This window comes from Petromyzon marinus, chromosome 37, assembly GCF_048934315.1.
Source record: "Petromyzon marinus isolate PM22_M1 ecotype Great Lakes invasive population chromosome 37, UKy_Petmar_22M1.pri1.0, whole genome shotgun sequence".
Classification (NCBI taxonomy): Eukaryota; Metazoa; Chordata; class Hyperoartia; order Petromyzontiformes; family Petromyzontidae; genus Petromyzon; species Petromyzon marinus.
In genome coordinates, this window is record NC_133703.1 from 19,319,499 (window position 1) to 19,339,170 (window position 19,672).

The 19,672-nt window shown below is 47.1% G+C and overlaps 1 protein-coding gene across 2 annotated transcripts in view; it reads left to right on the plus strand.

Annotated features, from left to right (window-relative positions):
• Positions 1-809: 809 nt before the first annotated feature.
• The window catches only part of TRRAP (transformation/transcription domain associated protein), a 142,418-nt gene continuing 123,555 nt past the window's right edge, over positions 810-19,672 (plus strand). Inside the window, exons 1-18 of one of the 2 annotated variants that reach the window (XM_032966893.2) lie at positions 810-1,062; positions 4,481-4,625; positions 4,958-5,007; positions 6,551-6,661; positions 8,497-8,601; positions 9,460-9,543; positions 9,830-9,886; positions 10,427-10,552; positions 11,595-11,672; positions 12,342-12,430; positions 14,184-14,280; positions 14,864-15,002; positions 15,500-15,578; positions 16,202-16,436; positions 16,920-17,412; positions 17,894-17,988; positions 18,247-18,441; positions 19,344-19,535. In XM_032966893.2, coding sequence (XP_032822784.2) covers positions 4,523-4,625; positions 4,958-5,007; positions 6,551-6,661; positions 8,497-8,601; positions 9,460-9,543; positions 9,830-9,886; positions 10,427-10,552; positions 11,595-11,672; positions 12,342-12,430; positions 14,184-14,280; positions 14,864-15,002; positions 15,500-15,578; positions 16,202-16,436; positions 16,920-17,412; positions 17,894-17,988; positions 18,247-18,441; positions 19,344-19,535 — 2,328 coding nt within the window. In that variant the 5' untranslated portion in view covers positions 810-1,062; positions 4,481-4,522. The remainder of the gene's footprint in view (positions 1,063-4,480; positions 4,626-4,957; positions 5,008-6,550; positions 6,662-8,496; positions 8,602-9,459; positions 9,544-9,829; positions 9,887-10,426; positions 10,553-11,594; positions 11,673-12,341; positions 12,431-14,183; positions 14,281-14,863; positions 15,003-15,499; positions 15,579-16,201; positions 16,437-16,919; positions 17,413-17,893; positions 17,989-18,246; positions 18,442-19,343; positions 19,536-19,672) is intronic. The other variant, XM_032966894.2, reaches the window with a different exon arrangement.

Here is a 19,672-nt window from a genome sequence, read left to right on the forward strand (position 1 = left end):
TACTAGGTGCCTCGGTGAATGTATATGCTCTAACTTTAACACAGCTATTTCTGTGACCAGTTACAAACTAATCACTCAGCTATTTCAATGCTAAATTCGATGCTAATTCCTTTGTCAAGGGGTGCCTCTGCGGATGTGTATACTTTAACTTAGCTATTTCAATGAGCCATTTCAATGCTAAATTCTATGCTAATTCCTTTGTCAAGGAGCTTTGTTTTCTTCTCACACAGCTTAAAGGTCGTGATCTAAGCGTGGCTTTCTAACTCCAGCGCTGTCCTCCAGACAGTCTCGTCCCTTCACCTGATGAAGGCCGCTTGTGTTGTGGCCGAAACGTCGTGATTTTTTGTTATTTTATTTTCACCTACGTGACTTTACCCAATAGAACCAAAGAGTATGGATCCTAGCAGTCACGAAAGCTTTAAATCTAGAATCTACCAGCATTACCACGGGACGCCAATTTACATAGATCACAGTAGCGTACATAGGAATCGAACATATCGATTCGCAACCTCGATTCCACACGCCTCGTTATTCTCTCACTAACACGTAAGAATCGAACATATTACGATACACTGGAGCATCGATTCCACTCGTGTGCTTACTACGGGAATCGATTGCGTTAAATTTAAATCAGATTCGTATCGCATGGGTTTTTGTTCTTGTATTTATCCTTAACGATGCTTGCGCCACGAAGAATGCGGCCATTGCCCGAAACGTCGCCTAACATTCATTTACAAATTTAACGCATCGAGTTTTTATTTATTTTTCGCAAACGCCACGCCCCCCCTCCCTCCATCGCCGCGAGGTGAGCCGACCGGAAGTCGAGGCGCGCGACTTCCGGCGAGGCATCGCCTGGGCCGCGAGTCCTCAACTCGCCCGCAACGCCGCCTCGGCGAGTCGCCGTTCTCGCTGGGCGATAAACTCTTTCTTTTCCCCCCACCCCATTTCCTCCCACGACTCGCAACGTCAACAAAATAAACGTGCGCACGATGTATTCATTGGTGTGCTGAAGTTGTGGGGTGGGTGGGGAAGGAGAGCCTGGAATAGCTGCTCTCCTTTGAGGTAAGCCTTGGTGTGGTGATGGTTTACGGTAGAGAGAGAGATTGGGGGGGGGGGGGGGGGGCCTTCGTGCTGGTCTAGTCAATGGGACTGCGTTTAAAATCATTAGATTTACGACGGACGTTGTACTGCGTTCAGAAATGTACTAATAATAATCACCCCTAACCTTATTGCAGTGTTTATGTAGGCATGTGCGTGTGTGTGTGTATTGGACAATCGGTTGAACTTTGTGTCCGGACCCACCTGATGACGATTACTTGTGTTGCGATCGAAACGTCGCGATCTATTAATTTTTCTACCTACGTGACTTTACCGAAAGAACCAAAGAGTATGGATTCCTGCAGTCACGACAGCTTCAAATCAAGATTGAGTACGGACCCGCTTACTGTAATGCGGAATTTCCACGGCCGGACATTGTTATCAAATGCCGTAGTTATTATTAGAACTGTGCATTGTACATGTGTATACAACCCTTTCTGTCAATCCACTGCTGGATAAAGGCCTGCCCACGCCGTGTGGTTATTTGACCATACTGCACCACGCTGGTCAGTGTGTGAAGGTGTGGGGAGCATAGACGTGGGAGAATAGTACACTCCAACGCTATTTTTCTGCACTACCTTCTGCTGACAACGTAGCCCCGCAGCATCCTATAACACTGGACATCTGTGTACAGTAACACTGGACATCTGTCAAATACTGGACATCTGTGCAAAAGAGCTTCATAACTCATCGGAGTTCTCCAGTCTAAAGATTTCTGATTCTGACACGTGTTTTGTGTATGTTGGTCGCCCATCCGTGCACTCTTCAGATTAAATCTAGCTTTGCTTCTGAGATCTGACAAGTTTGGGCTTACCCCGAGTGATTTGGTAGTAGACTTTATTTTAGTCGTCATCATCATCCTCCACGATCTATCCACTGCTAGATGATGGCCTCACCCTCATCCACAACCTCATGATCTTGCATTGCAATAATCTATACAGGACCTGCAACATTTGAAATAATATTTTGTTATTATATTAAAAGTCCAATTTGCGCACTTGATATCTTCCACAAGTTGGGAAGTCATCATCTAGGCAATTATCGTATTCTTCCGAAAGCAAGTGGTGCTCTTTAGATCTTTCGGTAAAGTCACGTAGATAGAAAAGTAATAAATCACGACGTTTTGATCGCAACACAAGCAATCGTCTTCAGGTGAGAGAGAACGCTACTGAAACAAGGTCTTATATTGGCCTGAGATGGGTGCAGCCTCAGGGTAAGAGGGCAGGGCTAGAGATGGTATCCCTGAGGCTCTGGAAGTGGCCATTGTATTGAGAGATTAGCATGTCAATGTACGAGCTTAGTATGTCGATGCATCGGTGACTTGCCTTGTATGTCCTTGCATCGGTGACTGAGTAGGACATCCAGCCTGTCAATACAAAGACATCCAACCTAGTAATGCAACTCAGAGAGTTGGCTAACATCGGCAGGAAGGATGGAAACATCACAGCAGGTTAAGACTTTACCTGGTTATGATAATAGTTTTTCCCATCTTGTTTGGCAACAAAACAGGTGTTGAGATGTTAAAACACCAAACTGAAACCTTTTACAAGGAATCGTGTCTGCATTAATCACAATACTTGCGGTCAGAATGCAAACAAAAAAAACATACTCTGATAATATATGCATTGTCTTTGAAACTGATTGGTCCACACCAGAAACAGCTTTCTTTTGAGCCTAGTCTCAAAACGGTGTTAGGCCAGAGGACGCCAAAAGGGGAAAACCTATTCTCATATTTTGGTACTGGCAAAGGAGGTCCCATGATTTACCTGGTTAATCACGTCCTTCCAATGATTGCTCAATTTGTACCCATCTTTTCGGTTGAAATTGTGGCTGTGTTTATATATCTGGATGGCTTCATGAACAAATCTTTTATGATAGCTAGTGGGTTTGCAGAGTACCTTCGTCTTGGAAAAATCTATTTTGCGTGAGCCCACAGCGTTAAAACAATGATCAGCCATTGCCGAGGTATTGGTCCTACCGTGTTTCAGATCTGCCTTGTGTTCACGAACACGGCCCGAGACATGTCGCTTAGTTTCCCCAATGTAACTACTGCCACAGACACAGCTTAGTTTATAGACACCGGGGTATTGCATGTTAGGGATCGCATCCTTAACAGATGGGATCAGATCACGAATTTTATGTACTGTGTTGAATCGAACCTGGATCTTGTGTTTGTTCATGATTTTGGAAATATTTTTGGTGACCCCTGTTATGTATGGCAAGGTGATGGTTTTGATTGGGTCCTCAGATGGTTCTCTCCCCACGGTTGGGGTGACAGCTTTGCGGATTGTGCGGTCCGAATATCCATTCATCATGAGGGCTTGGTGTACGTACTCCAGTTCACTGGCTAGGTGGTGCTGGACGGAGATGGTGTAGGGTTTTGATGAGGGAATTCTTCTGGGCTGGATGGTGGTGGGAGTCAAGTTTTAGATAGGCATCCGTGTGTGTGGCTTTCCTGTTGACAGTGTCCCAATGAGCCATCTGGTCTGTTTTCGATTAAAACATCCGAGAATGGTAACTTGCCATCCTTTTCCACTTCCATGGTGAATTTGATGGCTGGGTGTATGGAAGTTAGGTGGTTGAAGAATTGGTTCAGTGCTAGCGGGCCATGTGGCCAGATGACGAACGTGTCAGCTACGTATCTCTTCCACAAGGAAGGACGTAGGGTAGATGCCTGGATGGCATCTGTCTTAAATTTTTCCATGAAAACATTGGCTACCACTGGCGATAAGGGAGAACCCATTGGGGTACCTTCATTTTGTTTGTAGGATGTACCGTTCCAGGTGAAGTAAGTGTTGGTAAGGCAGTGTCTCACTAGGGTTGGTACATCAGCATTCAGTCCTTGTTGGACCAAATTTTCAATGATCGCAATGGTTTCAGGCACAGTAACTTTGGTGAACAGAGAGACCACATCAAAAACTAACAAGCTAATCACCTGGAGATAGTGAGATGTCTTTAATTATAGAAACCAAGTGAGCTGAATTAAGTACAGCTGAGATTGTCTTGCCAGTGAATGGAAACAAGGTCTCAGGGAGACCCTCTCTAGCCCCGCCCTCTTACCCTGGGGCTGCATCCATCTCAGGCCTATACAAGACCTTGTTTCAGTAGCTTTCTCTCTCTCACCTGAAGACGATTGCCTGTGTTGCGATGGAAACGTCGTCATCTATTATTTTTCTATCTACGTGACTTTACCGAAAGACCCAAAGAGTATGAATTCCTGCAGTCACGAAAGCTTTAAGTCAAGATTTATTGAGTGGTGGTGAACAAAAATATGAAAGCGATTCAAAACTGTTACGTTAGCACGGTTGGCTACATACGGTGCAAAAAGAAGTTCAACATACACACCATGCCTCGCTTTGCCCATCCTTTTCTGTCACGCCAGACCTGCCCTCGCGGGTCCATCGTGAGCGATCGGAGAGAAGCCATGGCTGCCGTATTCGCGGCGCCTGTGCCGAGCGTGCTGGACCAGGCAGCGCTCGTCAAGAAATGTCTCCAGCAGGCGTACTCGCTCACCGACAGCAACACCCGTGAGTGTGCGGGAGGGCGAGAGAGGGTGGGGGGGGGGGCATCATTGGCATAGAAGCAGGATGATGAAAAACTTTTTTCTTGAGCCCAAAAATAAAATTCACACGTTGTGTATTTGTTTTGTAATTGTGCGTAACACGTATTCACGTTTGTTCATGTACACGTGTTGTTTATATGGTTCTGTTTTAATGTTGCACGTGTGTGAACGGGCAGTGGAAGGAAAACTGATAAGATCTGACTGCTTCTAAACTCGCAAAGAGTTTTACACCAAACTTATGAGAAGACTGCTGGTGATGAAAACTATTCTCACACCCTGTGTTTTTTTTTCTTGCAGCTGATGAGGCCAAGTTGAAGGCTATGCAAGAAGTCAGTGAAAACTTTGAGGTAAGTGTTATTGTTCACCTTCATAGCAGGAGTCCGAATTGAATTATTCTAGAACATGAGTGAGGAACAGCATGGGATCTCAGTCATGCCAACTGAGGTGATCTTACAAGGTATTAGGTCGCTGAGCCACCTGGCGATTTTTAAGGCAAATATTTAAACATTTCTATTCATTTTGGTATTTACATTCATGGGGGGAAGGAGGGGGTTGGTGGGGTCTGCCTTTGTGGTCCTTTTTCTCCGCTCATTCCTCTCCTGGGCCATCATCTGCAAATCCACTCCCACGGTCCTTCATGGCCTGGTTCACCACCTCTTTCTGTGCATGTCTCACAAGCCTCTGCCCTAGTGCACCCACGTCTATCATCTTTCTTCCAATTTGGATTTCCTCTATCGTTATCTTTTTAAAAGTACGGTACATTATTTCCTCGTTTACGCTTTCCTGAAAAGTGCCCACGTTAAGCGAAAATGCGTAAAGCAAAGCACGATTTCCCCATGAGTAATGCAAAAAGTCGGGGTTGTGTTCGGGGTTGTGTTCTTTTTGAAAAAAAAAATATGTGGAATCCGGTCAGAAGACAGGAACTCTGTATTCATTTTGTCTTGTTAAAATAACAAATAACGACCTCCACAGGCCTTGAAGGACCTCCACAGCAGCCGGTAGACAAAGCCTCACCATGGCTGTTTGTGCAGCGCTGAGCCCAGAGCCCTCCCCCCCCCCCCAGCTTTATACTCAGGATTCTGCTCCTCTAACCAGATCCACCTCTCCTCTTAATCACATACTCTCTGTGTTGTATTCCATTATATTTCATTATATTTCTAAGTTTACTAGGTTTGTTTTCTCTTTCATTTGTACCAGATGATGATTGCTTGTGTTGCAATCGAAACGTCGTATGCTATTATTTAAGTTATTTTTCTTTTTACGTGACTTTACCGAAAGAACCAAAGAATAACTCCTCATCCCCATGGCTTTGTGGTGTAAGCAATCAATAAAGAATGATATCATAAACAACGGAATCCCCAGCTACTAATCAGCGCTATAAGCTGGAGTGCATACATTACCACTCATGTTTTTAACAAGCCATAATAATCTTAATTCCTGTGCGTGTGTTTTGCCCTCATTACATATGCTATCTGAGTTGAGGGATGGGGGGGTGGGAAAGAAAGGATATAGATATTATATGTAACAATTATAATAAAAAAAGATTATTTATTGCAACAAAATTCCACTTTGCTGAGGTGATGGTTGCGTGTTGTGGTGTTGGGTAGGGGGTGGAGGGGCGATATGGGTACACCGTGTACTCTATCATTCCTCGTATTTACAGTACCAAGAATTCCTATACAGCTGAGCCGTGTAACTCACGAAAGTAGTTAGTCATCGACCGCTCAGAAAGCGCCTTATAACAGTGCATGTTCTGCGTTGTGCGAAAAGTGTCCCCTCGTATAAGAACTGCATCATAGCGGGAAAACGCGTTGTGTGTGAGCACGCGTTAAGCGAGGGCTTGCTCTGAAAAGTCCCGTCTTCCTTGTGCTCCTGCGTGTTTGCACGCAGAATGTCACGACGTCGCCACAGTACCCATTCTTCCTGGAGCACGTGATCCCACGCTTCCTCACCTTCCTGCAGGATGGGGAGGTGCAGCACCTGCAGGAGAGACCTCTCCAGGTGAGCAACCAGGTGTTCTCCCACTCCGATTAAGCGAACACCTATTCGTGAAGACGGAACGATTCATCGTTGCAAGTTGTTTCTCACGCTCGCTTGTGCTCATGGATATATGCGTTGAATCATGTGTGCAGGGATATTTTATTTACAATACATTTAATTATATATACAGGAAAAGCTATGTTATCTGGCACTTTACTATCCGGAATGCTCTCTTAACCAACAGCCATCTGGCTGTCCTCCAGACAGTCTCGTCCCTTCACCTGATGAAGGCCGCTTGTGTTGTGGCCGAAACGTCGTGAGAATTTTATTGTGTTATTTTATTTTATCAATTTATTATTTTATTCTCATTCTACGTGACTTTTCCGAAAGAACCAAAGAAGATGAATCCTTGCAGTCACGAAAGCTTTAAATCGAAATTTAGCCATCTGGCTTTTTGCTGTGCGCTTCTCATCGATCTGTTGATTACGGAAGCTTTAGGACGGTGCCGTGTGGTGTCGCTAGCGGCGGCCTCAATTGTAAACACCGGCCATCCGCCATTGATCATATTTGTGATTGTGCTGTACAGTATCATGACTTTGTAGACTGTACTCTAAACTCTCCCCCTGCTTCTCTACAATTAACTTAGAATGGTCTGCAACTGACTGGTGACTACCTCTGTTAAAATAGTATGTTGTTTCTTGTATCTTCGTAAAAATGTGAACTTGGAAAATTTGGCGAACCATCAGTATAACGCTCAGATAACCGGCATATTTGATGAACTGGCACCCAAAAGCCAAATAACAGAGCATTTACTCTACATTGGTGCCATAGTGTAACGGTTCGTGTACTGGCCTTGCAATCCAGATCGCCTTTCGATTTCATTTCTCTGCAAGGCAGTTGAAACAATAGCAAATCCCACCTGTCCACCCAGGTAGTATAAATGGGTGCACCCTATTTTTTTGGTTCTTTCGGTAAAGTCACGTAGGTAGAAAAAATAATACGTTACGAAGTTTAGATTCCTGCAGTCACGAAAGCTGCAAATCAAGAGGGTACACCCTAGTTAATCGATTGGCAGGTCTTGTATACCGATGTAAACTGTGTGTGGGCACTCGCACCTCTCAAAAGATGTCTGGCGAGCATGGTAGAGGAGGCAACATACCCTCTACAGGAGACTCTCTAGAGCCTCCTCTAGTGTGGGTCAAGCAATTGTAGGGTTTGCAGCATGGTTACTGTTAACGAGAGGCCTTTTCTGCCTGCCACGGGGAGATATCGTTGAGTAGTCGTGAGGCGGCAGCTCAGAGCACGGTGGGTGTCGCGATGTCAGTGGAGCACGAGGCGACGTTTGAAGAGATCAGAATACATTGACGGGATCCTGTGAATCATGCTGCTTTGCTCTGAGCTTGGCTGTGCCTTCCTCATGCTGGGTGTATAGAGGAGCGGTGTTGGTCAGCAGCCGTAGCCGCACAGGCGTGGGTCACGGGGTCGGCGAATTTCAAATTGAAAGCCGGGCGCTGGTGGCTATGCTGCGCATGGCCTGTAATCACGCAGGGTTGGTGAATCACACAATTTCATGAATCCTCTCTTCCTCCCCGTGGGCGATGAGGTAGCCATCTCCTGGCTTGCCCGCTTACGCAGTACAGCAACTGGGTTAATTTCCTTCTGATTGAATGGTCCTCGCACGCGTGGATTTTCTCTGATACAGTAAAACCTCGGTTAGCTGGACTAATAGCGGAGAGCCCTGGCCCAGTCAGCTGAAAAGTCCATCAATATTAGTTGAGTGAAGCAGGTACATCAGCCTTCCTGGTGCGTGACAAGCATTATTAAACCATCGACTTTCCCCACATTGGCTCCGACAGCAACTGCGAAAGCTGGTGTTGGAGATCGTCCATCGCATCCCAACCAACGAACACCTGCGCATCCACGCGAAGAACATCCTCTCGCTGATGTTCCGCTTCCTGGAGGTGAGTGGAGTGGCGGACGTTGTGTCTCGGTCCCATCTTGAAATTTTGTTCCATGACGTTCTCACCGTCCTCTCATGCATGCAGTTGCCTTGACTGAAAATTCGACATTCATGAATTTAAAAAAAGCTCTCATAATGTTATTGATGACACAGTCAAGTTTGCCCCCCCCTTTTGCCTCTTGTGTTATCGTCCCTCTGGTGCTCTCCGTCACGAATGGTCGGTGATCAACCCGGCTGTGTTGATGCGCGTGTTACTTTCCTGGCTTCATTGTGGCGTATAAATTGTGTTTTGTATGTATGTTTGTTGAACTTCTTTCGCACTGCACGTAGCCAACCGTGCTGATCGGAGGTGCGATGCATTGTCCTGCATAACACTCCATGCTGTTGAACCCGGCTCTCCTGTGCTAATGATAAACTCTGGAAATTCATCAGTGCCCGTTTCACACCTCACGATGCTAAATTACGATACAAATTGTTTTATGCACAATCAACAAGGGCCTTTGCCTGAATCCTCAACTGTTATTTATGATATTCTTATTTATGATGTTCGTTTTAAGGCCACAATGTTATTTATGAATGTGAGTTTCATTTTAAATGTATGTTGAGTTTACTTCAAATGGTCTCCAAAAGAGAGCATAAAACATCTCTCTCCTCTGCCCATCTGAAGCACCTCCGATTAGCACGGTTGACTACGTACGGTGCGAAAGAAGTTCAGCATACGTACACACATAACAACGATAATGTGGACTTTTAATGTCGGAGAAAACTTTTGACCGTTGTCCTTAGCGTCCGTCTCGGTTGTGCCCACCCTCGATTTGCGCTTTCGTCGGTGCTCACGTTGGCGGTTGCCCTCTTGCAGGTGGAGAACGAGGAAAACGTGCTCATCTGCCTGCGAGTCATCATTGAGCTTCACAAGCAGTTCCGGCCGCAGATAACGCAGGAGGTCAGCTTGCTTGCGATTGTTTTTGTTACGTCTTGCCCGGGTTGCTGTCGCTTTGTACGCCCAGCGTCGTCTGCACGTGCAGGCGCTTTGTCAATGCACTGCCGAACGGAGGCTCTCCACGCATCTGTTGCGGCTCGTTATTTGACCATACTTCACCACGCTGGTCAGTGGGGGTTGGTGTAAGTGGGGAGCCTCGACGTGGACACATTCTGATCTTTTTTTCGTAAGTGCTTTGTCTCGTACGATGTTTGTTTCATGATTTTGTCTCCAATCATCCCTTGGGCAGATTCACCATTTCCTGGACTTTGTGAAGCAAATCTACAAGGATCTTCCCAAAGTAGTGGTAAGTGTTCGTGACTCATGGAGGTTTTGGCACAAATGGCACATGTCAGGTCATACCACAGCCCTTTTATCCATAAGCATATATGGGTGAAGTGGTGAATATGTTTATCTGTTTGCGTATATATGTGGGGAGCGGTAGTGTTGCGGTTAGCGCGCTTCGCTACGAACCTGGCACACTGAGTTCGATTCCCGCTCACAGCCAACACCAGTGACGATTATCTGAACCGGTCCTGGGCCTCCCCTAAGTCGACTCAGCCGTAAATGAGTACCTCGTGCGATGTGTAAACATCACCACTAGGGAGACAAAGGCATCCTGGGCATGGTGTTGGCCACCCACCCCCTCGTGTGCCATTCCGGCCTTCATAGGTTCTTGCTAACAGCACTTGTGTGTGTGTGTGTATTTCTGTGAAGCAGTGGTAGTAGAGTGGTTTGACATGAGATCGGAGGAGCATATTGACTGAAGGCTGGCTGCAAGTGGGATGTTTATTGCTTGTTTATTGCTCCTGCGTTGTAAACGAACACCAATCTCTTCACCCTGCAGAACCGCTACTTCGAGAACCCTCAGCCAATCCCGGACAATGCTCCCTTGTCTCAGGAGATGGTTGGGATGGTGACGGCTGTGCAAGTGAAGGTCAACCCAGAGCGAGAGGACAGCGAGACCAGGACGGTGAGTGTGGCGCTCGCTTGTAACCAGCCAACCAGCCAGCCACTACTACTAAGAGTGTCACAGTGCCCGGATGTTAACTATCTCGCTTGGTATACAGGAGGTAGTGGGTTTGTGGGTTCGATTCCGACCCTGACGCCTGTATATTTTGAGTTTACATGTTCTCCCCGTGGTCGCGTGGTTTTTTCTCAGAGTCCTCCGGTTTTTCACTCCACATTTTAGAATCAATATGCGTTTAGAGTATTTGGCCGCTGTAAATTTCCAATTGATAAGCCACTTCGTTGAGCTATCATTTGTGGACAAGTCACTTCTGAAAAATAACCGTATAGCTCAGTGAGCCTTACCTGGTAAAATAAAAAATAGTTTCAATAGTTTAGTTTACTGGCCCTCTCGTTGACCCTAACCCTCCCACTCAGCCTTACCAACTAGCTAGCTAGCCACGAGTACTTGCCTTCTCGCTAACCCTAACCCTACCACTAACCCTAATGAGCTAGCTAGCTAGCTACTAGCACTAGCCCTCTAGCTGACCCTAATACCTCCACTAACCCTAACTAACTCTCTAGCCAGCCACGAATACTAGCCCTCTTGCTGACCCTAACACTACCACCATCCCTAACCAGCTAGCTAGTCAGCCACTCGTACTAGCCCTCTTGCTGACCCTAACACTACCACCATCCCTAACCAGCTATCTAGTCAGCCACTAGTACTAGCCCTCTCGCTGACCCTAACGCTAGCCAACTTGCCAGCCAGCTGCTAGTTCTAACGCTGTCACTCTGCATGATGTTGTAGAGTGACGGTGTTAGTACCTGAATGGAGGCTCCATCAATGGAGTGGCATGTCGGCTTGTTTCTCTTCTGAAGCCTGTCACTGGTTCATAATAATACACACATCTCCAAACGTGCATTTAGAGCTTGTGCATTTGAGACCTGCATTGTGCATTGTGTGTTAAACAGTAATGATGATGACGTTTCGATACAGAGATTCTCATTTCGTGATGCTGATTTTGCGATGTTAATAAATATTTATCCTCGTCCGTGATGTGCAGCACACGCTCATCCCGAAGGGCACTCTCTCGCTCAAAGTCCTGGCAGAACTCCCCATCATCGTCGTGTTAATGTACCAGGTAATGAATCACCTGTGTTATAGTGGGGAGCGGTAGTGTAGCGGTTAATACGCTGCACTTTGAAACTGGTGGCCCGAGTTCGATTGCCAACACCAGTGATGATTATCTGAACATGTTCTGGGCGTCCCCTAGGTCCACTGAGCCTCAAATGATTACCTGGTGTGGTAAAACATCGCCACAGGGGAGACAAAAGTGAACCGGCTGGGCATGCTGCTACCCCCCCCCGCCTCTTGTGCTATGCCGGCTTTCATAGGTGTTCGCTAACGCACTTGCCCTAACAGTCTGTTAAGGCTATACGGGAGATCCTTGTCTTTTGTGTTTAATATATTGAACGAATAGTGAGGACGAGAGTGGGTCGGACTGTTTTTGTAAAGGTGAACGTGGTTATGAAAAGTAAGCATAATGATGTGGCCTAAAGAAGAAAGTGTTCAATGAGCGTGTGTTACTGTTACTTGCTCTGACATATAGATCAGAAACAACCGTGGTCATTAATGAAACAAACGGAACGAAAACTGAAAAGCGTGGAAAAATGCGTGTTGGGACTTGAAAAGCGTTGGCTCCCTAGGGTCGGTGAGAGTAAGCTCTGTCACGGTTTGGTAGCATTAACGACACTGGCTGTGATGACCCCTTGACCTACACCTTGACAATTGTGTGTTCTCTCCGTTGCAGCTGTACAAGCAGAGCATCCACAATGTGGTCGCGGAGTTCATCCCTCTCATCATGAGCACCATCACCCTGCAAGTGTCTCCGCAGGCCAAGTATGCCGCACACATGCTCACAACATGCTGCTGCTACTGATAACGATATTGCTTCTGATGTTGCTGATGTTGCTGATGCTGCTGATGCTGCTGCTCTTGCTATAATAAGACTGATGTTGATTTTGACATCGCTGTTACTAATTTCCTGTTGCTGTACCCTGCCGATGTTGCTGTTGCTAATGTTTTTCTGCTGCTGTTGATGTTGCTTCTCAAAGTAGCTGTTGCTGCCAACACTGATGTCGCTGACGCTAATATTGCCGCGAGCTATGTCACCGCCAATGGTATTGCTGTTGTCGTCGTAATTGCTGTTACTGGAAGTGCTGCTTAAACGCATGCGGCAGTCCGTAACCATGTCGCCAGATTGGACAGCGGAGCTGCGGGAAAATGAGGCATCCACTCATTCCTTATTCATTAGTGGGAGTAACAATGGAGGGTGATGTCACGTCAAGCAAGGGGCCCTGGAGAGAGAGCGGAGTTCTGAAGGCGCACTCAGGAGCGTGCGTGCGTCGTGCGCTCATTTATATTTGTCATGGTTTGTCTAATGAGAGTTTTGCTTACGGTTGACATAATTAAGGTCTCGCTCCGATGGAAAAAATACGAGGGGGCAGTAATAATTTTTTGAAAGTGAGTGAAATGCATCTGCGTTGACCTAACGTTACGCATATTTATAAAAACTGTACACTTAACGTGACAAATTTCCAAATAAAGCGATCACATTTTTTTTCATGTTGAACGCCTATTTGATAATATATAGAAGTGTTATCCGCATTATATTACAGAATTCAATACGAGAGTAATAATTCAGTATTAAAGTACTACAATAATGAAGAAAAATACTTGACCCAGTTGAAGTCCTTATTAAGACGTTATTATAAATTCTGTGCTGTGTACAATCATTCAAGGGGATGAGCGCTGGTGCAGTGGTTTGTATGCTGCGCTCGGAAACCGAAGAGCCGAGTTTGCTCTCTGTTCATGGCTATCCTCAGTGGCAAGTGATATCTGAAACAGTCCTGGGCTCCCCCCCTCCCCCGCGCTTCACCAACCTGCACTAACCAGTGTGGTGAAGTATGGTCAAAACAACACCCCGGTGTGAGCAGGACTTGATTCAGCAGTGGATTGGCAGGAATGAAGATGAGAATATTTCTACATGGGTTATGTTATCAATGATATTTATATACAAAACCCTGTGTGTTATTGCTTACGTATGTGTGTTTTGTGGCTTGTTGAAATTTGTTGGACTGTACACCGCTCTGAAACCTCGTTGTGGTCTGTTGCACTTTATAAATCTTTAAAATACAACAATAGCAATTGTGAGTGAGTTTGTAAGGAAAGCCGATAGCTGCTTATTCTGCTTTGCTTAGGAAATACTAACTACGACGTTTGTGGTCGTGGTGTGTTTATTTTGTTTTAACCAGGCGACAACTCGCAAGAGTCACCAAAATGACAAAAGCAAAAAAAAATCCAGCAATGAGGCTAATAGAAATCGGTGCAAAAAACAACTGCATCAAATGAAAAGTCGCAAATATTGCAATTGTTAAAGCGGTTAAATCCCACAACAAGAGGCTCCCTCAATTCCCTGGCTTGCCAGCTTGCTGCGTCATGCTCGCTCTTGGAAATAGTACGCGCCGTTCTGTCCAACACAGTGGATGATTTGGCTTGTGCTGGGGCGTACAGGTTGTATCAGCTGTGAATCCTGCGTCAGTGCACCGACAAAGACACTCATTCTTTCATCTTTCTCTCGCTCTTGTTCCAGGCAAAACAAGCTGTTTAACAAGGAGCTGTACGCCGACTTCATTGCAGCTCAGATCAAAACGCTGTCCTTCTTGGCTTACATTATCCGAGTCTATCAGGTACGGGACCTGGCGCTCGCTGAGCTTTCGGACAAAGGAAGTGGTGCACTTTTACTCAGGCGTAAACAAGGGTTTATATTGACCAGCTGTGTTCCCTGCTGGAAAATAATTGGTGCGCCAAGGTTTGTTAGTTATTTATGTTTTACGCTCGCTTGCAGCTCATGGGTTTCTGAGTGCAAGCCCAAAGGCCCACAAGGCCATACGGACAGCAACAACAATTCCAACAAACGCATCTGCCAATTATGAAGATGCTTTGGTGCAGTTTAAAATGAAGTCTGAATGCTATATTTGGTTGCAATTAAATTTTTCCACTTATTGGTGAGCAAGCTTAAACGATAATAAATTGGCGCGTTATTAAACGCTTGTACACGTGACAATTTAAATTTGTTTGGCTGTGTCGGGCAGTGGAGGGTCTGAACGACACAAATTTTGGCCAGATCATCATGTGGCCGAACCCGGAAATAAAATTATGCATCGTAATCATTGGCTGCGGAAACATAGGTGTCGCCCGTTCACACATCGTCGCCGTCACGCTTTTACGCGAACACAAATACGTGTCTCCTCTCCTCTCATGCAAACACAGGAGCTGGTGAGCAAGTACTCGCAGCAGATGGTGAAGGGGATGCTTCAGTTGCTCGCTGGCTGCCCACCCGAGACGGCTCACCTGCGCAAGGAGCTCCTCATCGCCGCCAAGCACATCCTCACCACGGACCTGCGCAACCGTACGTGGCAGAGAAAGCCCGTTGAAAGCACACCCCGCGGTGCAACGCTTTGGCTCACGTTGGTTTGGCATGTCAATTCCGTCGTTGCACCGTATTACGTTCCCACGACTACGCGTCCCCGCTTTCATCCACCCGGCAAGGTGACGTGTAGTCAACAGATAACCCCGCCTCCCCCCAATGAGCCACAAGGGTGTAAGAGGAGGCCCTCATCCAGTAGTGGATTCACGAAAGGCGCTTCAAGTGTACGCAACTAAAGACATTGAAACTACGCAGCAAGCGCCGTTTGAGTTGTGTGCAATTGAATGATGAAGCAGTGAAATTATTCAACTTTCAATCAGGCCTGCTGTGTAAAATTCTAGTACTTGGCGTTGTCTATGTTAGCAAATGCCGTCATTGGTGCTGCTTCGGCTTCTGCGTTGTGGCCAATGATTAAGAGCCCATCGTCGTTATTGATTATTTTTCCGTTGTCTTCTCCCGATCCGCCCCGTCGCCGACAGAATTCATCCCCCAGATGGACAAGCTGTTTGACGAGTCCATCCTCATCGGTTCTGGCTACACGGTCAGGGAGACGCTCAGGTGAGCGAGGAATGAGTCGCGCGTTCAATGCGAGACCATGGGGGGAAAACCCTCGCCGAGTTTTTAGACACTTGTTTTAGCAGGATCCTGCATTCGGCTGCTTGCATGAATTGTTTTTCATGAGTAAAATAAAGAATCCGACAATACTTCTCATTCATATATCTATCTCTCCAAATTCAATAACATAAACGTATTTTGTACACGTCACGTCAGCATCATTGGTTCAATGCAAGCATACTCTGGACCAGTTTCAACATAAACTTTCGGCATACAGTATGAGACACTTATATTGTTCACAATGACTCTAATTATTTTGTGTTATGCATGATATAATTTTGGACCCGAATCTAACATTTTACATAATTTCCTAAATAATCTATAGAAAATTATACAAGCATTGGTTGTACGTATGTATGTTGAACTTCTTTAGCACCGTACATAGCCAACCGTGCTAATCGGAGGTGCACACCTGACTGCTGATGATGCACTATTGATAGCTTCTTTGTAAACGGGACGATCTTTTTGGTTGGTGGATGGATAATGATAAGAGGCGTGAAACCCACACCTCGTCGCAATAACCCGAATGCTCGTCCAATTGAATGTCGCCTTTGTCCGTCACGCAGGCCGCTCGCCTACAGCACGCTCGCCGACCTGGTGCACCACGTGCGCCAGCACCTGCCGCTGTCGGAGCTGGCACTGGCCGTGCGCCTCTTCTCACGGAACATCGACGACGAGACTCTGCCCAGCAGCATCCAGACGGTGTCGTGCAAGCTGCTGCTCAACCTCGTGGAGTGCATCCGCTCCCGCAGCGAACAGGAGGGCGGCAACGGCCGCGAGGTGCTGCTGCGCATGCTGGAGGCAAGTGGTGGGCCTCGTAGAGCCGCGATCGTGTCGCTTGGCTACCGGTGGGGTGCAGGAAACGTTCAGCCCCCCCCCCCCACCACCCCCCTGTGCCGCTGCTGGCAGAAGAGGTCGGGTGGCGGCACCGCCCAGTGCTTTGCGCCTCTGCTGCTTGTTGGCAGAGATCCGCGGTTCGAGCCGAGCGGCCTTCCCTGGTTAAAGCTGCGCGCGGGGTGTCTTGAGTTGATGATTGTGAAATACGCAATGCCCACTTCGAATCGGACGATGAAATGAGATCCCTTGAGGTAATTTGAGATTGAATCGAACTCACGACTTCTGGATTGCAAGCCCCCAGTGTGCCCAACCCAAGTCGATTTAACCAACTAAAATTTTGATTCCCCTTCATTTTTTAAACAGATTCAAAAACCCATTGGGTCTTTCCCCTGCAATTATAAATGACTATAACGTGCCTCTGACTTGCATCGTAACGTCCGTGAACAGGTGTTCGTGCTCAAATTCCACACAATCTCCAAGTACCAGCTGCCGGCCATCTTCAAGAAGTGCAAACCGCAGGCGGAGCTCATTGGGGTCATGCCCGGCAGCTCGGAGATGATGGCGCCCGCCACACCGGGCCCCGGTCCCAGCCCTAGCCCCTGCCCCACACCCACGTCGGTGGCTCCCTCCACGTCCTCCCAGGGCCCCTCCACACCGGGGACCCCCGGGGCGGTGGTCGGCGGTGGCGGTGGCCCGGGGCCACCGCTGCCTTCCGTCGCGTCCACATCGCACCACATGGGGGCGGCGGTGACGACGACGCCGCAGCAGCAGCAGCCGCAGGGAAGTGGCGGCGGCGGTGGTGAGAGAGTGGCGCAAGGTGCCACGGAGCAAGCTGACAAGCAGCCGTTCTGCGTGGGCGACTGCCGTGGCCTGGTGAAGACCCTGGTGTGCGGAGTTAAGACCATCACCTGGGGCATCGGTTCGTGCAAGACACCCGGAGGTAACAGAGACGGTGTTAGGCGTGTGGTGGTGGTGAAGGGGTGAAAAGGGGTATCGGGTTGTCGATCCTCATATTAGTGTCAGGGTAAAACCCAGGCTTGTTAATGCTTGGGTTAGGGTTATGTCTCGCATGTTTAGAGTTGAAGTGACGTCTCAGAATGTCAGGGTTATAAGTTTGACTTATTGTTTAACGTTACGGTTAGGGTGAGGTCTACACTTGTTTGATCTAGAATAAGTTGTATATCTGCACTGGTTAGGCTTAGCTTGTGGCCTAGGCTCGTGACTGCTAGGATTGCGATGAAGGTGAGGTCTATGCTTGTTCACGGTATTTTTAGGAAAAACATTGTGAGGCTTGTGGCAAGGCCTAAGTCTGTTAGGGTTCGAGTAATGGCCACATCTGGTTTAGACATAGGGCTGGATGGGGTCGTATTTGGATGAATGATAAAACGTGTGGTTTGTTGTCCTTTCTTTTAATTTGTCAGATGCCACCGCTGTGCACAAGCAGTTTCAGCCGAAGGAGACGCAGATATTTATCAAACTGGTGAAATATGCCATGCAGGCTCTCGACATTTACCAGGTTTGTCCTCGGCCTGCTCTTGCACACATTAAGGAGCTCGCAAAATCTGGTCCATAAAGAAAGCCTCTGTTTTTTTAACATGGCCAAATCTGAACATGCTTTGCATTATCGGTATTTTTCTTAAATATGGGCCATCCCACCCCCACCCGTTACACCAAATATTTGACAGTTCATTATATGTGTTTCCCTGTAGACATTAATTAAATCCACATTGTAAGAGTAATCTACTCGAGTTCACTTTGTGTTTGTGGGTAACAGGTGCAGGTGGGAGTGAACGGGCAGACATACATCCGAGCCGCCAACTCGCAGACGGTGCGCATCAAGGAGGAGAAGGAGGTGCTGGAGCACTTTGCCGGAGTGTTCACCATGATGAACCCGCTGACCTTCAAGGAGATCTTCCAGACCACGGTTCCCTACATGGTGGACCGCATCGCAAAGAACTACGCGCTGCAGGTCAGCCCTTCTTCCCTCGCCAGCATTCGCATATCCCTCTCATTTGCAGATTCCAAACGATCCGAAACGGAGCATCTAGGCTCCTCACCCACACGTAAACAGGACAACATTAAAGCAATGCTCCCATTTCCTCTGATGCTACAGACGTTACTTTACAGCATGGCACTAAATTGGGACTGCATCGGCACTTGATGTTTCTGTGCTGTGTACTGATGTAGCTCCGAACAAAATGACTCAATTGGGATTATACACAGCAACAATCATCGCCGCTAACTGGCAGACTAATGCCCACTTGCAGGTCGTTGCTGAGTCACTTTGTGCCACACAGGGCCAGCTGACAGTGGGGGTGCCCTTCAGTCTGTTACATGTGGTTCAGAAACATGGAACAATAAAAGAAGAATGCATGGATCAGAGAACATTCACATTTTTACTATTTATTTTATATTTCAGGTAAGGCCCACTGAGCTCTATAGCTCTTTTTTTCAGAAGGGACCCGGCCACAAATAATGACTCAACGAAGTGGTTATCATGCGGAAATTTCTCGCAGCCAAATAATCCAAATGCACGTTTATATAAAACACATGTTTTTGACATCTTGAAAAATAGAAAGGATGATGGGCGAAAATAAAAACAGAGCTGGCGGCCAAGGAATGTAACGCGTCTGAGAGTATACCCAGTGGATTGATCGCGGCTGCTGCTGTATGTTTGTATGTTGAACTTCTTTCACACCTTACGTAGCCAACCGTGCTAATCGGAGGCGCGCGGGAAGGACAACAAACTAAACACAAATCAGTTCTCTAAAGAAATGAGTTTTCAATATAGATGTCAACGTCCATAGCTTCAGTGGCTTCCTAATATTGGATGACGATAACCATTACCCCCCGGTACCTATGTACGCGCAGATTGTGGCCAACTCATTCCTGGCAAACCCCAGCACGTCGGCGCTGTTTGCCACCATCCTGGTTGAGTATCTGCTGGAGCGTCTGCCCGAGATGGGATCCAACCTGGAACGCTCCAACCTCTACCTCAAGCTCTTCAAGCTCGTCTTCGGCTCCGTTTCGCTATTCGCGGCCGAGAATGAGCAGATGCTCAAGGTGGGGGGAGGCGGGGGGTGGTGTGGCTGTCTGTCTCCTTTCTCTCCTCTCTCTCTTTGTGGACCCCCTTCCATGCTAACCTCACAAAGTAATCATGAGCGTTGTTTTTGAGACTTCGTAACAAATAAAAAAAATTG